This window comes from Ambystoma mexicanum, chromosome 3p, assembly GCF_040938575.1.
Source record: "Ambystoma mexicanum isolate Mex_15411 chromosome 3p, UKY_AmexF1_1, whole genome shotgun sequence".
Lineage (NCBI taxonomy): Eukaryota > Metazoa > Chordata > Amphibia > Caudata > Ambystomatidae > Ambystoma > Ambystoma mexicanum.
The window spans coordinates 753,794,483-753,811,473 of record NC_090925.1 but is presented as its reverse complement, the minus strand read 5'-3'; the positions used below and the strand labels follow the sequence as shown (position 1 = coordinate 753,811,473).

General features: G+C 43.2%; 1 protein-coding gene across 2 annotated transcripts in view; it reads right to left on the bottom strand.

Annotated features, from left to right (window-relative positions):
- Positions 1–1,034: 1,034 nt before the first annotated feature.
- CD2BP2 (CD2 cytoplasmic tail binding protein 2) overlaps positions 1,035–16,991 on the bottom strand; it is a 224,263-nt gene continuing 208,306 nt past the window's right edge. For both annotated transcript variants that reach the window (XM_069651655.1, XM_069651656.1), the window contains exon 7: positions 1,035–1,637. In XM_069651655.1, the coding sequence (XP_069507756.1) occupies positions 1,527–1,637 (111 nt within the window). In that variant the 3' untranslated portion in view covers positions 1,035–1,526. The remainder of the gene's footprint in view (positions 1,638–16,991) is intronic.

Below are 16,991 nucleotides of genomic sequence, written 5' to 3'. Positions count from 1 at the left end.
AAGGAAGAAGATGCGTTATAGCCTCAGTGTTATTTTGTGGTTTGGTCACACACAACCATTCCTTTTCTTTCTTTCTCTTTCTTTTCTTCTTCTGTAAAACTAAGTTCTGAAAGAATAGTTTAGTGGTATGTTCTACCTGGAATGTAGCAAGGGTGGACAGCTTGCAAGAAAAAGGCAGTTCGTCCTCTGGCTCTTTTTTTTTCACAGGAAGCTGGATTATTTATAGTTAAAATGAATAAAGAAATAAGTTTCTATGAGAGGAAAACTCTTGCTAGGACTGTAAAACTAAGTTCAGTCGCTACTCCTACGATAGGACTCAAAATGGGCTGCTGGAGCGGTAGCAAACTCTGTTTTCCTGCTTGACACGCGGGATCAGGGCTTGCACAAGATGCATTTTGATTGTAACGTGTACTGATCTGGACTGTGCCAAGGCTGTGAATGATTACATGCTCCCTTCCCTTATCCCTCCCTCTACTCTTGGGGTGCTGTAATGTTACAGTATTTACAGTTTGAGCATTATAACACCAATAAATAACTCCCAGACCAAAACAACAATGTCATTCTGAGTCTGCAACTTCAAGACTTTACTTACCAGAAGGAATCCATTGACGTTTCACATGCACTATAGCATGCACTCCTAGTGTACCTTTGTAGATCAACATTCTCTACCTATCACCCTTTCATGATAAGTATACATTTATTTAATTTGCGTGGCTAAATAATCAAAGGTTATACTAAATATTTGTTGCTAATGATTAACAAATGATGGCCCCTTTTTCAGAAAAAACTTGGAATTTTCTTCCAGTCTATTCGCGACTGGAGCAAAATAAAAAATAGATAAAAACTTAAGGGAGGATTAAGTGATAGGAAGCTGGGTAAATGCTACTAACACCGGAAAAGGTCAGGACTTAAATTCCAAAAGTAAACATTCCTCTGCATTAGAAAATATTTCACACTACAGCTTACGAAAGGGACTGTGTAACAAATAGGTGCCCAAACATTGAAGAAAAGTCACTACAAGAGGACTCAAACTCTAGTGTTTCCAAGTCTTGTATTTACCAGTGGAGTACATGGAAATGCAAAGTTATGAAAAGAATAAAAGACAAAACACACAAAGGCTTCCACCAATCTATACCTGGCTTGGTAGGACAAGGGCTGCCTGCTACCTCTGAAGTACCCTACCCCAAAAAGACACCCTTGAAATTCCTCCGGGGTGGGGTTCCTACACCAAGGTGAAAGACACTTTGACAGTTCTGTTCCTGTATCTCTTGGGTCTGTTTAGGCGGGGCGAGGCAGGGAAAATAAATGCAGGCAACAAGACAGAACACCACAAGTCCAAACTCTCTAGGGGCGTGCACTCCCACCTATCTGCCATCCTGATCATTTCTGTTCTAGTTTTGACTCCTATGAAGGTAAAAACTGTCTGATGAGCAGGAGGCAGAAAGGAAATTGCCATTTATTGTCTTTGCAACAGCTCCACGAAGATGGGAGTGCTTTGTTCGCCACCCCTAGGCCACAGTGTATGATCACGTATAAAGGTCGAAGTCGATGCGCCTGGAGTTGTAGAACTGTCCGCCAGAGTTCAGCACTTTCCGGCAGTAGACTCCGTCTGCAAAGTAGCCTTGATCCACCCAGTCCTAAAAGAGAGAGCGAGAGAGAAATCGATAAACATGTGGAAAGTGCCACTACACTGAAACCAAGAGTAGTCTGGAATCAAGGAACAGGAGAAGTTACTTCCTGGTAACTCAAGCTTTGCACAGAATAATGTTAGGCTTTTAAATCGATTCCTCATTTAGCTAAGCCCTTTTATAATAGCTGTTATTATACAATTTAGTGGAATTCAACCTCAAAATAGTGAAGGGCTGAGCCTGACCACCTTGGATTTGAACATGCAAAGTGCAAGCTGGTCATGAGAGGCATTCTTGGAAGGATCAAAAAAGGGACTACAGAGCTTTTGACAGAGACTAGAGAGATGACAGCCTTCTTTCATCCTATAACAAAGACAAAGCTTCTGCTCTGAGGAGAGGAAGAAACGGGTAAGTTATTTTGTTCTGCGTTCAGAATTCCCTTGTACCCACCCCAACTTGTCTTGTGGAACCTGGAAACAGTTGTTTGTAGACGCCATGAAAATATCCAATAAATAAAAATAAATGTCCCAACCTGTGTCCTTTACTGAGGGCATGTGTGTGCTATTTGAGCTACAGTTAGCCACAAAATGGCCCTTGAACCTTTTTATTAAAAGCAAAGTTTGCCATTTACCTACTTTGATACACAATGAAAAATAAACAGTTATATCATAGTAAAAGATCCATTCTCCTTTGTTACTCCCCAACTAGCAAAGCATATATTGTAGAGTAAGGCGCCCAAATGGAGAGATCAGGAGATCATTGACACAGCATGCTAAGGATGACCTTCACACCTCTGATCCTGTTATGTTACATTATATTGCATTTGTATAGCGCTTTATGTACCATTAGTATGATCTCAAAGCACTGTGGATTGAACGCCCTCTGGGACCGGGGTCCGTATCAGTTGAAAGAGTAGGGTAGCATGTAGTGCTTGGGTGCACTTGGTATGTGAGCAGCCAGAGTAGTTTTTGCGGGTTGGCTGCATTCTAATGCCAAGTGTGGTGCAGTGGATGGGAGATGTGGATCCACCCCTTCCCCCGGCGAAGCTTCTGTAGAAAAACATGCTACAAGGTGCTCATAGTGAGTCTTTCAGTCTCCCTGCATGGGCTGGAAGCAAACTCTACTGTAAGTCTTCCCGATAAGCTGAGTACTGGCCCATTTTAACTCACAAAAACAGGCAAATCCTCCCAACTAAAGAAAAACACGGAGTAACAGATTGCAAATGTCGGACCCTTGTTGCCGCGAGTACTGCTGTGTTGATATGTTTAGACCAGTCGGCAGAGGAGAACAGAAAGTGGAACTTAATTAATATGTTCTCCGATTTGAAGAGGACTCACTCAATTTAAAATGAACAAGCTCTTCAAAGAACTGCTCCTCCCCAACACCTAGGCCCACACACCCTTCACTGCCTTCCTAACCCGAGGCTCAGTGATTTGCCCACCAGTTTCCTCCCCTGGTTGCTGGTAGATCCCTTCCTGCCAATTAGCCCGTTTTTCCCCTCACTGCTGTTAGCTCTCTGCTCCCTTGTATCTCTGCTTCCCTCACTGTGTTCGTCCCCCTATCACTTATAAATAGCTCTGCTGCTTCCCAAAGCTAGGGCCGCACTGAATAAATACATTAATCATAACCCTAGTAGTATAGAAATGGTTGGGCACAAAATACTTATGTTTTTCAAGATAGATGTAAAAAATGGAAACTACTTTTTCCCTCCTTGATAAATCATTTAACTCCCAATTTCCCAAAAAAGTGAATACATTTAAACTACAACCTGAAACTCATTGGGAGCCCAATGTGCAGTTATAGACAAGGATTCCACATGCAGCATCAGGCACCCAGCTTTGAAATGCTTATGAAGCAGTTGCCATATTTTCCTTGTTGCTGCCTAGAATACAGTGTTATTGACAATTAGCAAACATTGACCTCGAAAAGGTCTTCTGTTGCAACAATCTCCCTGCTTTAGTAGTGCCTGTCTGAGTATTTTTAGACATCTTGATCCTCCCTCCCACCCATCTCCAGCTCCCATCCCCCATCAACGTATACATCAAAAAGTGTGGTTGGTTGAAAGGCATATTGATTTCATAGGCATGAACCTTGGAGCAAATCCACATACTTATGCCCAGGAGCAGCAATCAAAATAAAGATGTGATGAGCTGGAGAGATTAAAGCACATCCTGGGTATCAGATAACAGAAAGTAAGCAGGAGATAACATACCTTGTTGAAACCTAACTTTCCAATGAGATTGAGACGAACTTTGATGTGCCATGATATAGGAACCATAATGCTTCAAAGGTCGCCTAGAACTATGCTAATTAAACAATTTGCCAAACACAAATTTGATGTCACGCAGGTACACTAGTATGACAGCTGCGGCCTGCGGAGTACAAAGTCACTCCAGATTGGTTTTTCCGTCAAGCTAACCAAGCTGCTCTGGGCCTACATAGATCCCGGCTGCCACCAATTCTGGACCGTGGGATAGTGTTGGATCTGGCGGATTGTCAAAAGCTACAAATACAGTGATGCCCAACTACCCAGTTACACACTAATTTGCTCCCCACGTGTTTTGCTTTGTGCCATTAATGCCTGCTAACTCGTGCCATTATTGTTGCTGACTAACACCAGATATCTCAACTGCAGAACCATTCTGCCTTACATGGGGCAACAATGCAATTTCAAGCTCCTCGCCCAGGGTCTTAAGGAAGTGATATAATAAATGGCTGGCTAGTGTAATTAAGTGAGCTACCTAAATCAGGGGTCATCTATTTGGGTGACCAAAGAGCCCACGTTCCTCCTCAAGTTAGCAGCATAAGGGCTCAAAGGAGGTACACAGGGGATCCCTGGTTCATCCTCACTTAAATCCCTCCATAGGCCAGAGGTCAGTCATGTGATGCCAAACGGGGACAGAATAACTAAGGGAAGTAGCCCTTATACCTGGGGTGCAGAGCCCACATGGTTTCAGGGAAATCAGGTACTCCCAAAGAACAGAACTTTCACTTCTACTGAAGCTGGGGATTATGTAGCAGCTACTGCCGCTTTGACAGGGTAGAGGAGCAGTAGTCAGTAGAACCAGCAGAATCGAAGGAATACCATTTAAAATCTACAAAGTGACCCCAATTAGGAAGAGAAGCCAACTTCCCCTCCTTCTAGGCCTCCACTATCAGTTATCAGTATCACTATCAGTATGCAGTATCATTATCATTATGCAGTTAAGAACAGATAGGTTAAGGGAGTCCACCGGGGTCAGGGAACGACAAGCAGAGAAAGGACCACCCAGCAGGAAGGACTAGCAAGCCCTAGGTCCGACTTCAGAACTGGAAGTGATGCTCCAGAGTGAGCCCACCATCCTATCCCTACATCAGCTGCCTGAAGAAAAACATTGTGCTATCCTAGAGTACTCGAAGGCAGGGTCAAAGCCCTAGAAAAGCATGCAAACTCAGTCTGGCAGGTGTTGGTTAGAGTTTTGAGGCAGAGCGGTTTTCTCAAAGGTTCGAGACAGGAGCGAGAGGAGTGGAGACAGGAGCAGGAGTTCAAGGGCTGGAGGCCGGGATTTTGCAGCAAAAGTGTACAGAAGCAAGGAGTAGAGGAGGACTCGCCAAAGGTAAGAAACATCAGGGGTCGGGGAGAGGTTATTACTGGGAGAGGGAAGAGAAGTGAACATCAGTGGAAATTCCAAGAGGTGGTTGGTGAAAATGATTAGGACGAGGTTGGTTATATTGATACAGAGGAGGATTTGCTATGTCAGGCAGTGTTTGCTGAAGTTGATCAGGAGGTTGAAATTAAGTATCAGGAGACCAAGGTGGAATATCAGGAGGGGAGCTGTGAATATCAGAGAGAATGTGATATCAGGAGATTGCAGGTGTGGAAAGGGCAGGTGACCGAAGGCAGTCAACAAGGGAGGGGAGCAGAGAGATCCTCAAAGGAAACTGAATACCAGTAGCAAAGAGGAGGGTGGTGCTTAGAGGAGCAAAGAGGATAACCTGAGGGGTAAGAGATTACTTGAAAGAGGTGATGAAGAGGTTGTGGATAACGCCAAGGGAACAATAAGAAAGCAGGGGTCGGAGAGTGGCCAGAGGCAGAGGAAGTAGGCTGCGGATTCAAGGGGCTGAAGTATCAAAGTGAAGGCCTCTGGGTGGAGTGGTTGGCTACACTCTCCATCTACCTCCCACCCGCCACCCGGACTGTCATAGCCTCTTTCCAAAGTCGTGTGATTTGACAGACTTTCTTTTGGTACACCATTTTTTATTTTCCCAGAATGGGACCCCCGGTACTAAACGTACCCCTACACATGCTTAGGAACTTTAAGTTACTCCTGAATTCTATTCATATTTTGGTTACAAAAGAACATCCAATAGATGTTTTTAAAAATCTGATTTTATGGGAAGCAGTGAGCTTCTTACAATGGTGCGAGTTAGAGTGGCATTCTGACCAGGTTGTGGAGGGGAGTAAATGGAACCGTCACAGGGGAAATTACATGGGGGCATACATAGAATAAGGACCACCAACATTACACATTTTTATTTAAGTGCAGGTAGGCGGCATGGCCAGCTGCGTTAGGGATGGGACCATGATGGATGAAGTGCTAGAGTGGAGGCAGAGAAAATGAGGGACAGAGGCAGGTTAGAGGCGAGGGAACATGTTAGCTAAAAGGCAGACGAGAGATAGGTTAAGAGGATAACCCAGGAGCAATGAGGTAGGCTTTTAGTTTGGTTTTTAACTAATTGGTGTTGACGGTTTCTCAGATGTCCGGTGGAAAGAATTCCATGCAAGTGGCGCAAGTAGAGAGAAAGAGGGGCAGCAAGAGGAAGCAAAGAAAGCTCGGGTGAGGTGTCACAAGGGTAGTGGATGCAGAACAGACATTACAAGAAGGATTGTAGTGTTGTATAGAGGAGGATAGATCGATATGGTGATGCCTTACCGTGGATAGATTTGTGAACAAGGAAATTACATTTTAATCATGCCCTGTTTTGCATCGTCATTCATCCAGCCTGGTGACAGTACGAGGAAGTAGGCGGAAAGTAAGTGAGTTCAAAGAGTACTTGCAGAGAAGTGAATGATCTCGTCGAGAGGACAGAAAGCATAGTTGGGGAGATCAAAGAAGATGCTGGCACAGTAGTCCAGTTTAGAGAAGACAAGAGATGCTTGGCAGTGTTGAAAGGAAGAAGGTGCCCGATTATCCTAATATTTAGGAGGCAAGACGAGGCACGGTTGCTGTTTTGGAGATGAAAGAAGAGAAAGGTCATAGAGGGCGCTGATCTTTCTAGCTGACTAAGAGTAGCAGAGAGTGTCACATGGGAACTGAAAGGCAGGGGAAGAGATGAGAGTATTTGACAGGGGCAGGAGAAGAGCACCCATATTTTGGTAGAGTTTAACATCAGAGAGTGATAAGCCACCCGATATTTAATGGCAGAGACACAGTTGGACATTTTGATGGAGAGTTCAGGGAAAGCGAAGAAGATGTGGGTGTCTTATGCAAAGAGTTGGTATGAGAACTCAAAGGAGGAGATTAATGCCCCAAGAGCAGAGGTCTATAGTGTAAAGAGGAGAGGACCCAAGACAGAGCATTATGGAACACCAACAGTTGAAGCAGTGAGTTGAGAGGTGTCGTTACTCCAGGAGACAGACAATTAATGAGGTGCCAGATAGGATTCAATCCAGGGAAGGGCTCAATCACGCTACCCAAGAAGACAAGAGTATTAAGTCGATCAAAGTATTTGACAGTGCCAAAGGCAGCGGACAGGCCAAGGAGAATTAGGATAAAGGATAGGTGGGAGTGCTTAGCAAAGACGATCAAGTTGGAAACATTCATGAGAGCAGTTTCTGTTGAGTGAAAGTAACAGAAGCCTGCTTGTTGGGAGTCTCAAAGGTTGTGGATGTCTGAGATATGTGTAAGACACTTGAACACAATCCTTTTAAGCATTTTAGAGTAGTGTGGAAGGAGAGACACAGGGTGAAAGTTAACCAGTAGATTAGGGTCAGCCCTTTGCTTTTTTTAGGCAAGGGAAGACTGTGGCCGTTTTGAAAATAGAGGGAAAGTAAGCGGAGTTGAAGGACAGGTTGAAGAGTTCTGTGAGGTTAAGAGGACACTAAAGGGGCAATAGCCTTGACTACCCGAGGAGCAAGTGCGTCTAATGGGGCACAAGATGGGTAAGCCTTCATCAGTAGAGATAGTACTTCTTCAGTATTAGTGTGTGACTACAAGGGGAGATAGAAGCAGAGGATATTGGTAGAATAGGCAGAATGTAGGAGGAAGGAGTGTGAGGAAGGTCAGGAGACTGTCTCCAATTTTGTAAATGTTTGCAGCGAAGTATTCAGCTAGGTCATTAGCTATGAGAGTGGAGTTGATAGTCATAGGTTTAGGAGGAATGAGTTTAAGGCGCTCTGTAGCATGCAAGGATAGAGTCAATGAGGGTGAGGTAGAATTCCCTTTTCACTCTGAAAGGACCTGAGAGAACTTCATGGCTTCCCAGTTTGCTTTTCTGCACCCCTGCACTGGTGCTGCCTAACCTATCTTTATATATGTACCAGGAATGATGCTCAAACTTGCTCCAGAATGACATCGGTCTTCACCATCTTTGTGACATTGGTGGCAGTTAACCATTTGATGGCCAGATATTTCAGACAATATAGATGTGTCCTAGGCTGCTTGAGGGAGTAACAGGTCTTTTGTGAACCGCTGTCAATAAAGATCCTTAACTTCACATAACCTTTCTGCAATGGCCATCATAACTTGGGAATAGGTGGCTTCTCCAGTGGGCTTAGAATCCAGCTATGCTGGTTGTATTTCTCCCATTATAAGTGATGCCATGTACTGAAGTTAACTCTCAGGTCAGGTGTCATTCAGGTCAAACTTCTAGAAATGCGCTCATTTGGCCTTTTGAAGCTGAAAAGGGCAGCATATGGAAAGTCCAAATTATATACAGGCTCCTGAAAGAAACTCACAGACGAACTTATGTCAAATTAAAAAAGTAACATGTATAGAGACAATAAAGTTGGGAACCTAGAATAGGAACAGAACATAAGAGTTCCCAAGCCACTATCTGTAGAGATTACAAATTGAATCTAGATCACATTTAGAAACTGTGTCCAATCTCAGAGCTTATAAAGATGAACAGATAAACAAAAACACATGGACCTGCCCCATTATCTTCAATGTCACACAACATTTGTGCTAATTTGTGCAGACACCTGTGGACAGCCTCCACTGTGGACCTTAAATCATCGATTCACATTTCCATATCGCGCTGGCACTATTTTTCTTTTTTTTACAGTTTACCTACAGAGCCCTGGTGGATTTTCACAGCACACATGAGGTCATAGTTGGAGAAAGGAGGCGAGGGAACAGAGAAGAAAACACTCCCCACAATTTAGTGATATAGGGAGTAGTCGTTGTTTAAATGTTTTTTTTTTTTCCAAAGGCTGAAAAGGGTTTCAAAAGATACAATGCCAAAACCTTGCCTAATCATTTGAACATTATGAGGGAGCATTATTTCTCTAGATAGTCATGTACATAAAACCTACATTTTATTTCAATGATCCATTTCCTACAAAATATATTAAGAAATTGGGCTTCATTACAAGTTTGCTGGTCTGCAAATAGGAGTGCCGATAAGTTCACTGGCACCCTTGTTTCCGATCAGGTAAACTACATGTATGCCTGCTGGAGGCAATGTGCCTGACCCTGCCGGGCACAGCGGTCACAGTAGGCAAAGCCGTCACGGAAGCACCGGCATTGTTAACAGCGGTGCTGGTGCTTCCGTGTCCCCTCTTGGACTCTATGGGAATGGGGATTAACAAAATTACCGGCGCCCAACTTCCCGGCCGCTGGACTTGTAATAGCGCGATGGCACCGGGAAGTCAGGTGCCGGTAATTTTGTATGGGTCCGGCAGCAACTAGCCGGTAGCACCGGCAAAGTTACTGCCAGACCCGTAATGAGGCCCATTGTCTTCTACGGCATCAGTCCCCTTATCTCGTCATCGGAAGGTTTTTTCTGAGACATTTAAAAATGATAATACTCCGATGTTAAAAAAAGCTAATCTTGATTCAGAGGTCTTAAGTAATTTCAGGCAAGTGTCCAGTTTAACATTTCTAGGTACAATTCTCGAGAAAGCAGTACCTATGCAGCTACAGAATCATATTAGCTTTAGGGGACTGCTCAGCACCTATCAATCAGGTTTTAAACTGGATCGTAGTACTGAAAATGCCACGGTCCAGATGATCGATCATATTCTATGTAATACTGATGCTGGTGGTCCATGCTTTCTTGTGCCGAGTTCTCTCCGACATTTGACAAGGTGGACTATGGGGCACCATTTCCTACCCTCTCCCTGGACATAAGGGTTTGGGGGAGGAGGATGGAGGATGGAGAAGGAGGTAAGGTCCTGCACAGAGTTTTCGAAATTTTCATAATGAAAAATTCAATTTCTATTAGTTGGGTTGCGGCAGTTTCACCTCCTTCTGGTGCGCCACACTGTCATATATAGCGTCTCCTATGATTTTTAAACTTCATATGGAACCGCTTGAGGATCAGGATGCAAATGTGGCATCTCCATCAGTTTTTCAAATGACTCAGCCACCTTCTTGTGTCGTCCATGGCTAATGTCTGTTGCCTGGAATGTTGCCGCTTAGCAATAAAACTGTAGATGGTAATAAGTCTAAAAGATTGTTTTTACTGTTTGACCCCAAGCAGCTCTCAGGATGGGTTCAATCTAAACTAAATTGACTTGAGGTGGGTGGGATAACTCCCTCGCTTGCCGCATCCGCCAAATGATTTGGATTTTTTTTGACAAATAAATTGCCTCCCATTACATGTAGCAAAGTAAATGGTCCCAAATGGTCCCAGATTAGTTACAATCTCATCTCTAGAAGGTATCTCCTATTTTTAAGTCTTTTTGGTTTGGCTTCCTTTTGCAGCTCAGAATTTGTTTAAGTTAAGTTACATTACATTTTTGTCTCTTGGTGGCAATAGAAATTAACATATTAAGACTAATTCTGTTCTCGAGATTAAGAGATCATAAGGGTCTGACTAAAAGACAGGCTTTTTACTTTGCTTACTCTTATTCTCTTGAATAGTTTTCCTGTTAGCTCCCTCTCAGCTGAGCAACCAGAGAGAATTAAAAACTTGTCTGTTCCATGAATGAGACTGCAGTGTTTTCATGTAGAAGGTTCGGATTATGTTATATTATATGGTCATGTTTTATGTGAGTTGTGAATTGTACCATCTCTGTCTTTTCTGCTGGTTATGTCTATATTGAACACCTGTTAAGTGCCCCGGAAATAACCACCAATACATTTGTTCGAGGTTCCAGTTATCCCTCATCATAGCCGATATATGTTCAGTGGACATCATGGTCTCAAGTGGTACAACCTTAAATTGCCAAGTGCTATGACAGTATTCTTTTGTTGGGGTCCTTTTGTCTAATCTTATGGGACCCTTAAACATTTTGCTTTCTCGTGTTGGATTTCCTTGATCTTTGATTTTATTTTTGCGGCCAGATGTACGTCTAATGTAGTCCCCTTGCCACCGCAATCCTTTCTGATGTGCACCCCACTTTACTATCACCCTACAGGTTTGTGGCAGAGTATGCTGGTGGAAGCTGTAATTCAGTTTTGGCATTACCAGGGGTGCAGTTGCTTTTATCACATTAGTGTAGTCCATTCAAACAGTCTGGTAGTCAGTGGGATACAAATGTTTTTTTTTCCATTCCTACTCCTGCCCATTTTATTTTGGGTCATCACTGTCTGTGGGATTGCAAGGACTAAAATGGCTGTTGTACCGATATGCCTAGTCCAGCACCAGCGATTTGAAAAGACGTTGCCTGGTTTGTTGCCTCAGACATGTCCAGAACACATCATGTATGTGGAGAGTGGCTGGACGTTTTTTAGGCAAGTTAATTGGCTGGCTGATTACAAAAACCTGTGCGTCGGTCTAGTGTTTATCATTTCTCAGATTTCTTAGCCGAGCTGCTGGAGGAAAACACGAGGATGGGCTGCTGCATCCAAGGACCAGGTGTTGTCTTATTGACTGGACCAAGACTCCTTTGTCCTTGCAGAACCTTGAACGTGTCCTCCCCTCAGACCTCATGGCTGCACTGACCGTTCAGTGCTCAGTCCGTTTCTGAGTCATTGCTGTGGTTCCTCCCTGCTAAATAATGTGATTTGAGTTAGGGAGCTTCCTTCATCAGGAAGAGTGGTGGGTCACTACTATTCCATCTCTGATTCTGTTCTGAGTTGCCCACAACCATTATTCCTGTCCGACTGTGCTGTCTGCCCAATCTTGCCTGTCAAACTACCCGGATCTTCTTGGTTGGGTCTGTAAGGGTGTCGAAGAAGGAAACCGACAAAAAGGTGGCATGGTGGTAGTTATAGACTTATTTATAAAAGGAAGACCCTCACTATCCCGATCATCTACGAGGGGTTTCCCTGCCTCAAACTAATACTAAAGGATCCGTCGGAAAGTCTGTCAAAATTAAAGGCCACCACCCTGTGTCACAACCTACTTCTATCCCTTACACTACAACTAAAGACTAATGTATCCAAAAGAAAGTTCCTTCCCTTCTCCTGGTATCTAGGTGGCATTCAAAAGAATGTACTCTTGCAGGCAGTGCTTACTGATGTGCCGCAAGGCCACAGAAGACACTGCAGGCACAGGGAGAAGACCGCTGGGCAACCGGCAGCCACAGCAGAGCTGCCGGCAGCGCTGTCAAGTCCAAAAGCAGCATGTCTACCAGCAGATGCACGCAGAGACAGCAGAGGAGCTAAGAGAGGGTCTGCAGAGCGGAGGAATTCCCGGTTAGTCTGTCTAGAGATGTTGTGGACCGCGTCATACCGATGGTAAGGGAACTATTAAGAACTTTATTGGAATACTGATCAAGTAGAAAACAAAGACAGAACTTGCACAAATCCTCATGTATGAGATGTCAATATGAGGAAGGTTAGAGCAAGTATTGCCACATGCCAAAGAATGTTAATGAAGCAACTGAAAGACAAAACTTGAACAAGTCTCCATATATGAGATGTTAATATGGGGAAAGTTGGACCAAGTGTTGCCAAAAGCAAATGAATACTATTGAAGTTAAAAGGGCGAACTTGAACACGCCTCCATATACAAGATGCATTGTGGGGTAAATTGGAACAATTAATACCTTAAGCCAAGACAGTAAAGGAATACAAGTGTACTATATTGAAAGACATTGAGAATATTAAAAAGGAAGCCCTGGTGAAAGGATCAGGCAGTAAGCATTCTGGGAGAGGAGTATACCTGGGGATCTGCAGACTCCAGAAAGGGATTCCTGGCAGGGGAATATACCAGGAGGTTATACATAAGAAGTTATTGCTTTGAAAGAGACATTGACAATTTCACCATTCTTAAAGAACTGCCTTCACTATCTTTAGGAAGTAGCTGATTGAAAGAGATCTTTTTGCCATCCTTGAGAAGTGGGTAATTGAAAAGACAATTTTGTTATCCTTAGGGAGTGATTATTTAGAAATGTCTTTTGGCACCCTCGAGAAGGGATTATTTGAAAGACACTTTTACCATCCTACCCGAGACATCCAGGGGAAGGGAACTCTCCCTTTGGATCCAAGGATTATTTTGTTGGATTTTTCTATTCAGTATTGAACACTTTTTGCCAAACTTACATCAGACAAACTTTACTTACACTTTGTTGTTCATCTTTAGTGTGAGGGTTAGAGTAATGTTTTGGATACAAGGACAGTGTATATAAGGAACAAGTTACTATCTGTTGTTGTCCAGCATTGGTCTGGCATGGATTAATATGCTCATGAATATTCCCAGTCGACAGGCCGGGAATCCTCAGTAAAAGAAAAAAACAGTTTCACTTTTGCTCAAGCCTCACCACTGGCCAATCACCCCAGCACTATACTCAGAAACTTAAGGTTAGGAGCTAGACTGTGTACTAAAACTCTTCTCTCACCTTCACGCAAGAGAATTAAATACTTGCTGCCGCTCAACAATCCTGCAAATACGGCCAGTGAAGCAGACACCAGCCCAGTTATAAACACTGTCTGATACTCACCTCCCCACGCAGAAAACCTTATCAAAAGATACCTTGATTAAGGCAGCCTTGGTGAATGCTTGATCCCTCCCTGCCCATGCTTTGGACATCGCAGATCTCATAACCACTGAAAAACGTGTCCTTCTTGCAGTCACGGAAGCTTGGCAAAATGTGGCATCAGGCCAATCCTTGGCCCTGGCCATCCCAGACAACTATGCTATCATCAGATGCGATAGAAACGCCAACTAGGTGAAAGGAGGTGGCATTGTGTTCATTTTCAAAAACACTATCGACATCAGAGTTATTAACAATCTGCAAATTCCCTCTGCTGAATCTTTATCTATTAAATTGCCTCCATCACCTTATCACACAGCAACAGTTCATCTCATCTACCGTCCACCAGGACCCATCTCTACCTTCCCCAAAGACATTGTGACCCTCCTATCCACTATTGCCAAACCCAACTCGCAAAGTATTATACTTGGCGATTTCAATCTTGGGTTCAATGACCCTTTTTATACTAATGCCCTTGACTTGGCTAGTACATTATCAGATCTTGGTTACACCCACCACATTTACGAGCCCACACATAACAAAGGAAGAACCTTGACTGGCTCGTGGATGCACAACTGAGCTACTATCCATCTCACCTTGTATTTGGTCTGATCACCATAAAATAACCTTCTCTATCAAAGCCACGACACATTGCCCCATACCAATCATTGCCCCAGCCATCCACACCCGGTATAAGAAAGACATCACTACAGATAAACTAGTCCCATTAATACTTTCCCTTCTCAATAAAACAGCTTCAGACCACACTGTCCTAGTGGACCCTTATAATCAAACTATACTGAAAGCATTAAATACCATTTACACTCTAAAGTTGCGTAAACCTAAACCACAACCTCACCTTAACTCCTGGTTTACACCGCACCTAAGAGCGCTGCGCAAAGCCAAGAGAACGGCTGAAGCGCACTGGATAACTGCCCCCTGTGTTACCAATAAAAGTACATTGACCTTAGCATCGTCCAACTACAAAGAAGCTATCATTCTCGCTAAAAAAGACACCTTCAATAAACATATCATACAAGCTGAATCTAACACAAAAGAATTGTTTAAGATACTAAAAGAATTGGAATCTCCTATTTCCCCCCCCTGACAAATGTATTACTAATGCCCTATGGTGTACCAACATCCAGAAGGCTATCCTTGACAAAATATTGCTGTTACAAACTAAACGCCAAAAAATGCAACCTACTTTTAGATCCGGAATACAAACAACCCTTAGACAAGATTACCATGCCTAAATTTGCAGGCAAACCATTCAGCTTCTCACCTTTGTCTACATGGGAAGTGGAAAACATCATTAGGAAGCTTAAATCGTACGATTGTCAAGGTGATTCATGCCCTGCTCCCATTATCAAAGCAGCTGCACACGACCTTGCTCCTTTTATCACTAACCTTATCAATGCTTCCTTTAAAACTGGTATTGTACCCGACAACCTAAAAAAAGCTTGGGTTATCCCTCTAATCAAAAAACCTACACTTGACCCGGGCAACCCGTCCAATTATAGGCCCATCACAACAGTGCCCTTCTTACTTCAAATACTTGATTGGGCTGCCGATCTGCAAATTCAGGCTTACCTTGAAACCAATAATCTCTTGGGGCTTAGGCAATCAGGCTTCCGACCCAGACACGGTACTACGGAAACAGCCTTGATTGACCTCACAACACAAATCCAAGACTTAAAAGATAAGGGTAAACTAGCCCTCCTACTACTGCTTGACCTCTCAGCTGCTTTTGATCTGGTCAATCACCAAACGCTGTGCCATCACCTGAAAATAGCAGCACACTTCTGACTCGGCCACAACTCGGATCAGATCCTTCCTTGCTAACAGAACTATGAAGGTCTTCTCTCCAAATGACTCTGTTGAACCCTCACAAGTACCTTGTGGGGTCCCGCAAGGATAATGCGTCTACTCTATGCTTTATAATGTCTTTACGAAGCATCTCCTAGACATCCTCGTTTATCTGGGCGTCATGTATACCAACTATGCCGAAGACACCCAGATACTCATTCCCATCACGGGAGACCATGCAACAGACAAAATCCTCAATGAAATCTATTCAGTAATACAAGCTTTGATGGCACAACACAGACTTTGTTTAAACGACGATAAAACTGAGTTGCTAATCCTTGGCTCTCACGCACGACTCAATAAACTTGACCCGGCCTTCAAATCCTTTTCCATCGATGGTAACACTATCAAGGATTCCAATAACACAAAAACCCTTGGAATCTACCTTGACGCCACCCTATCCTTCACCAGACAAACAAACTGCTGTGGTAGCAGCATCAGCTAACTTGAAAACTAATCACTGCATGTAGGCCATTCCTTACGACACCCAACTGCATCACGCTTGCTAGAAACTTAGTTTTGTCAAAAATTGATTACTGTAACGCCCTCTACTTAGGGACCAGCCAAAAAAATATCAACAAGTAACACAAAACAATGCCATCAGGGCAGCCCTTAACATCCAGATAAAGTCTCACATTTCGGACACCAGACATAACTTGCACTGGTTGTCGGTCGAGCACAGAATCTCGCTTAAAACACTTTCTTTAATACTTGGGGATTCATATTATTGGGGATTTGAAGAAATTGCTACAATTTAATTTGGACTTGGTAACTGCAAATATGTCATTGTTAGTTAAGAGATGGGAAAGATTGACATTGAAATTGTGGGCAAAGATAAATGCGATTAAAATTATTCTTTTACCAAAGATCTTGTATGTTCTCCAGTCCATCCCGCTGTTGTCATATAAAAAACAGTTATTAAATATCGAAAAAAAACTTTTTTCTTCCTTTTTGTGGGGTTCTGGGAAAAGGCCTCGGGTTCCGAAATACATGCTGGTACAAAAGGTTGAGGATGGGGGTTTTGGATTCCCTGATTTAATTAAATATTACAAAGCCTTTTTGCTTAAAAAAATCTCATATTACTTTAGAGACTGGAATGCAAATGAACCAATATGGTTGCGCATGGAGAGGGAAATTTGTGCTCCATTTGAACTAGGGAATTTATACAGTATGGATAAATTATCAGTTAGGAGACTGAAGTTAACTCCAATAGTGGTGACTAAACAGGTGATGGGTGCGTGGTTTAGAGACAATGGACAGGGTTATGGTTTCAGTCCTGATGCTTCTATATGGTTTAATGAAGCGTTGCAGATTAATAATAAATGTTTGAACTGGATTAGTTGGATAAATAGAGGGATTTTGAAATTGGCGGATGTGATGGATGGGGATCGGTTGTTGAGTTTTGTGGAATTACAGGATAGATTCAG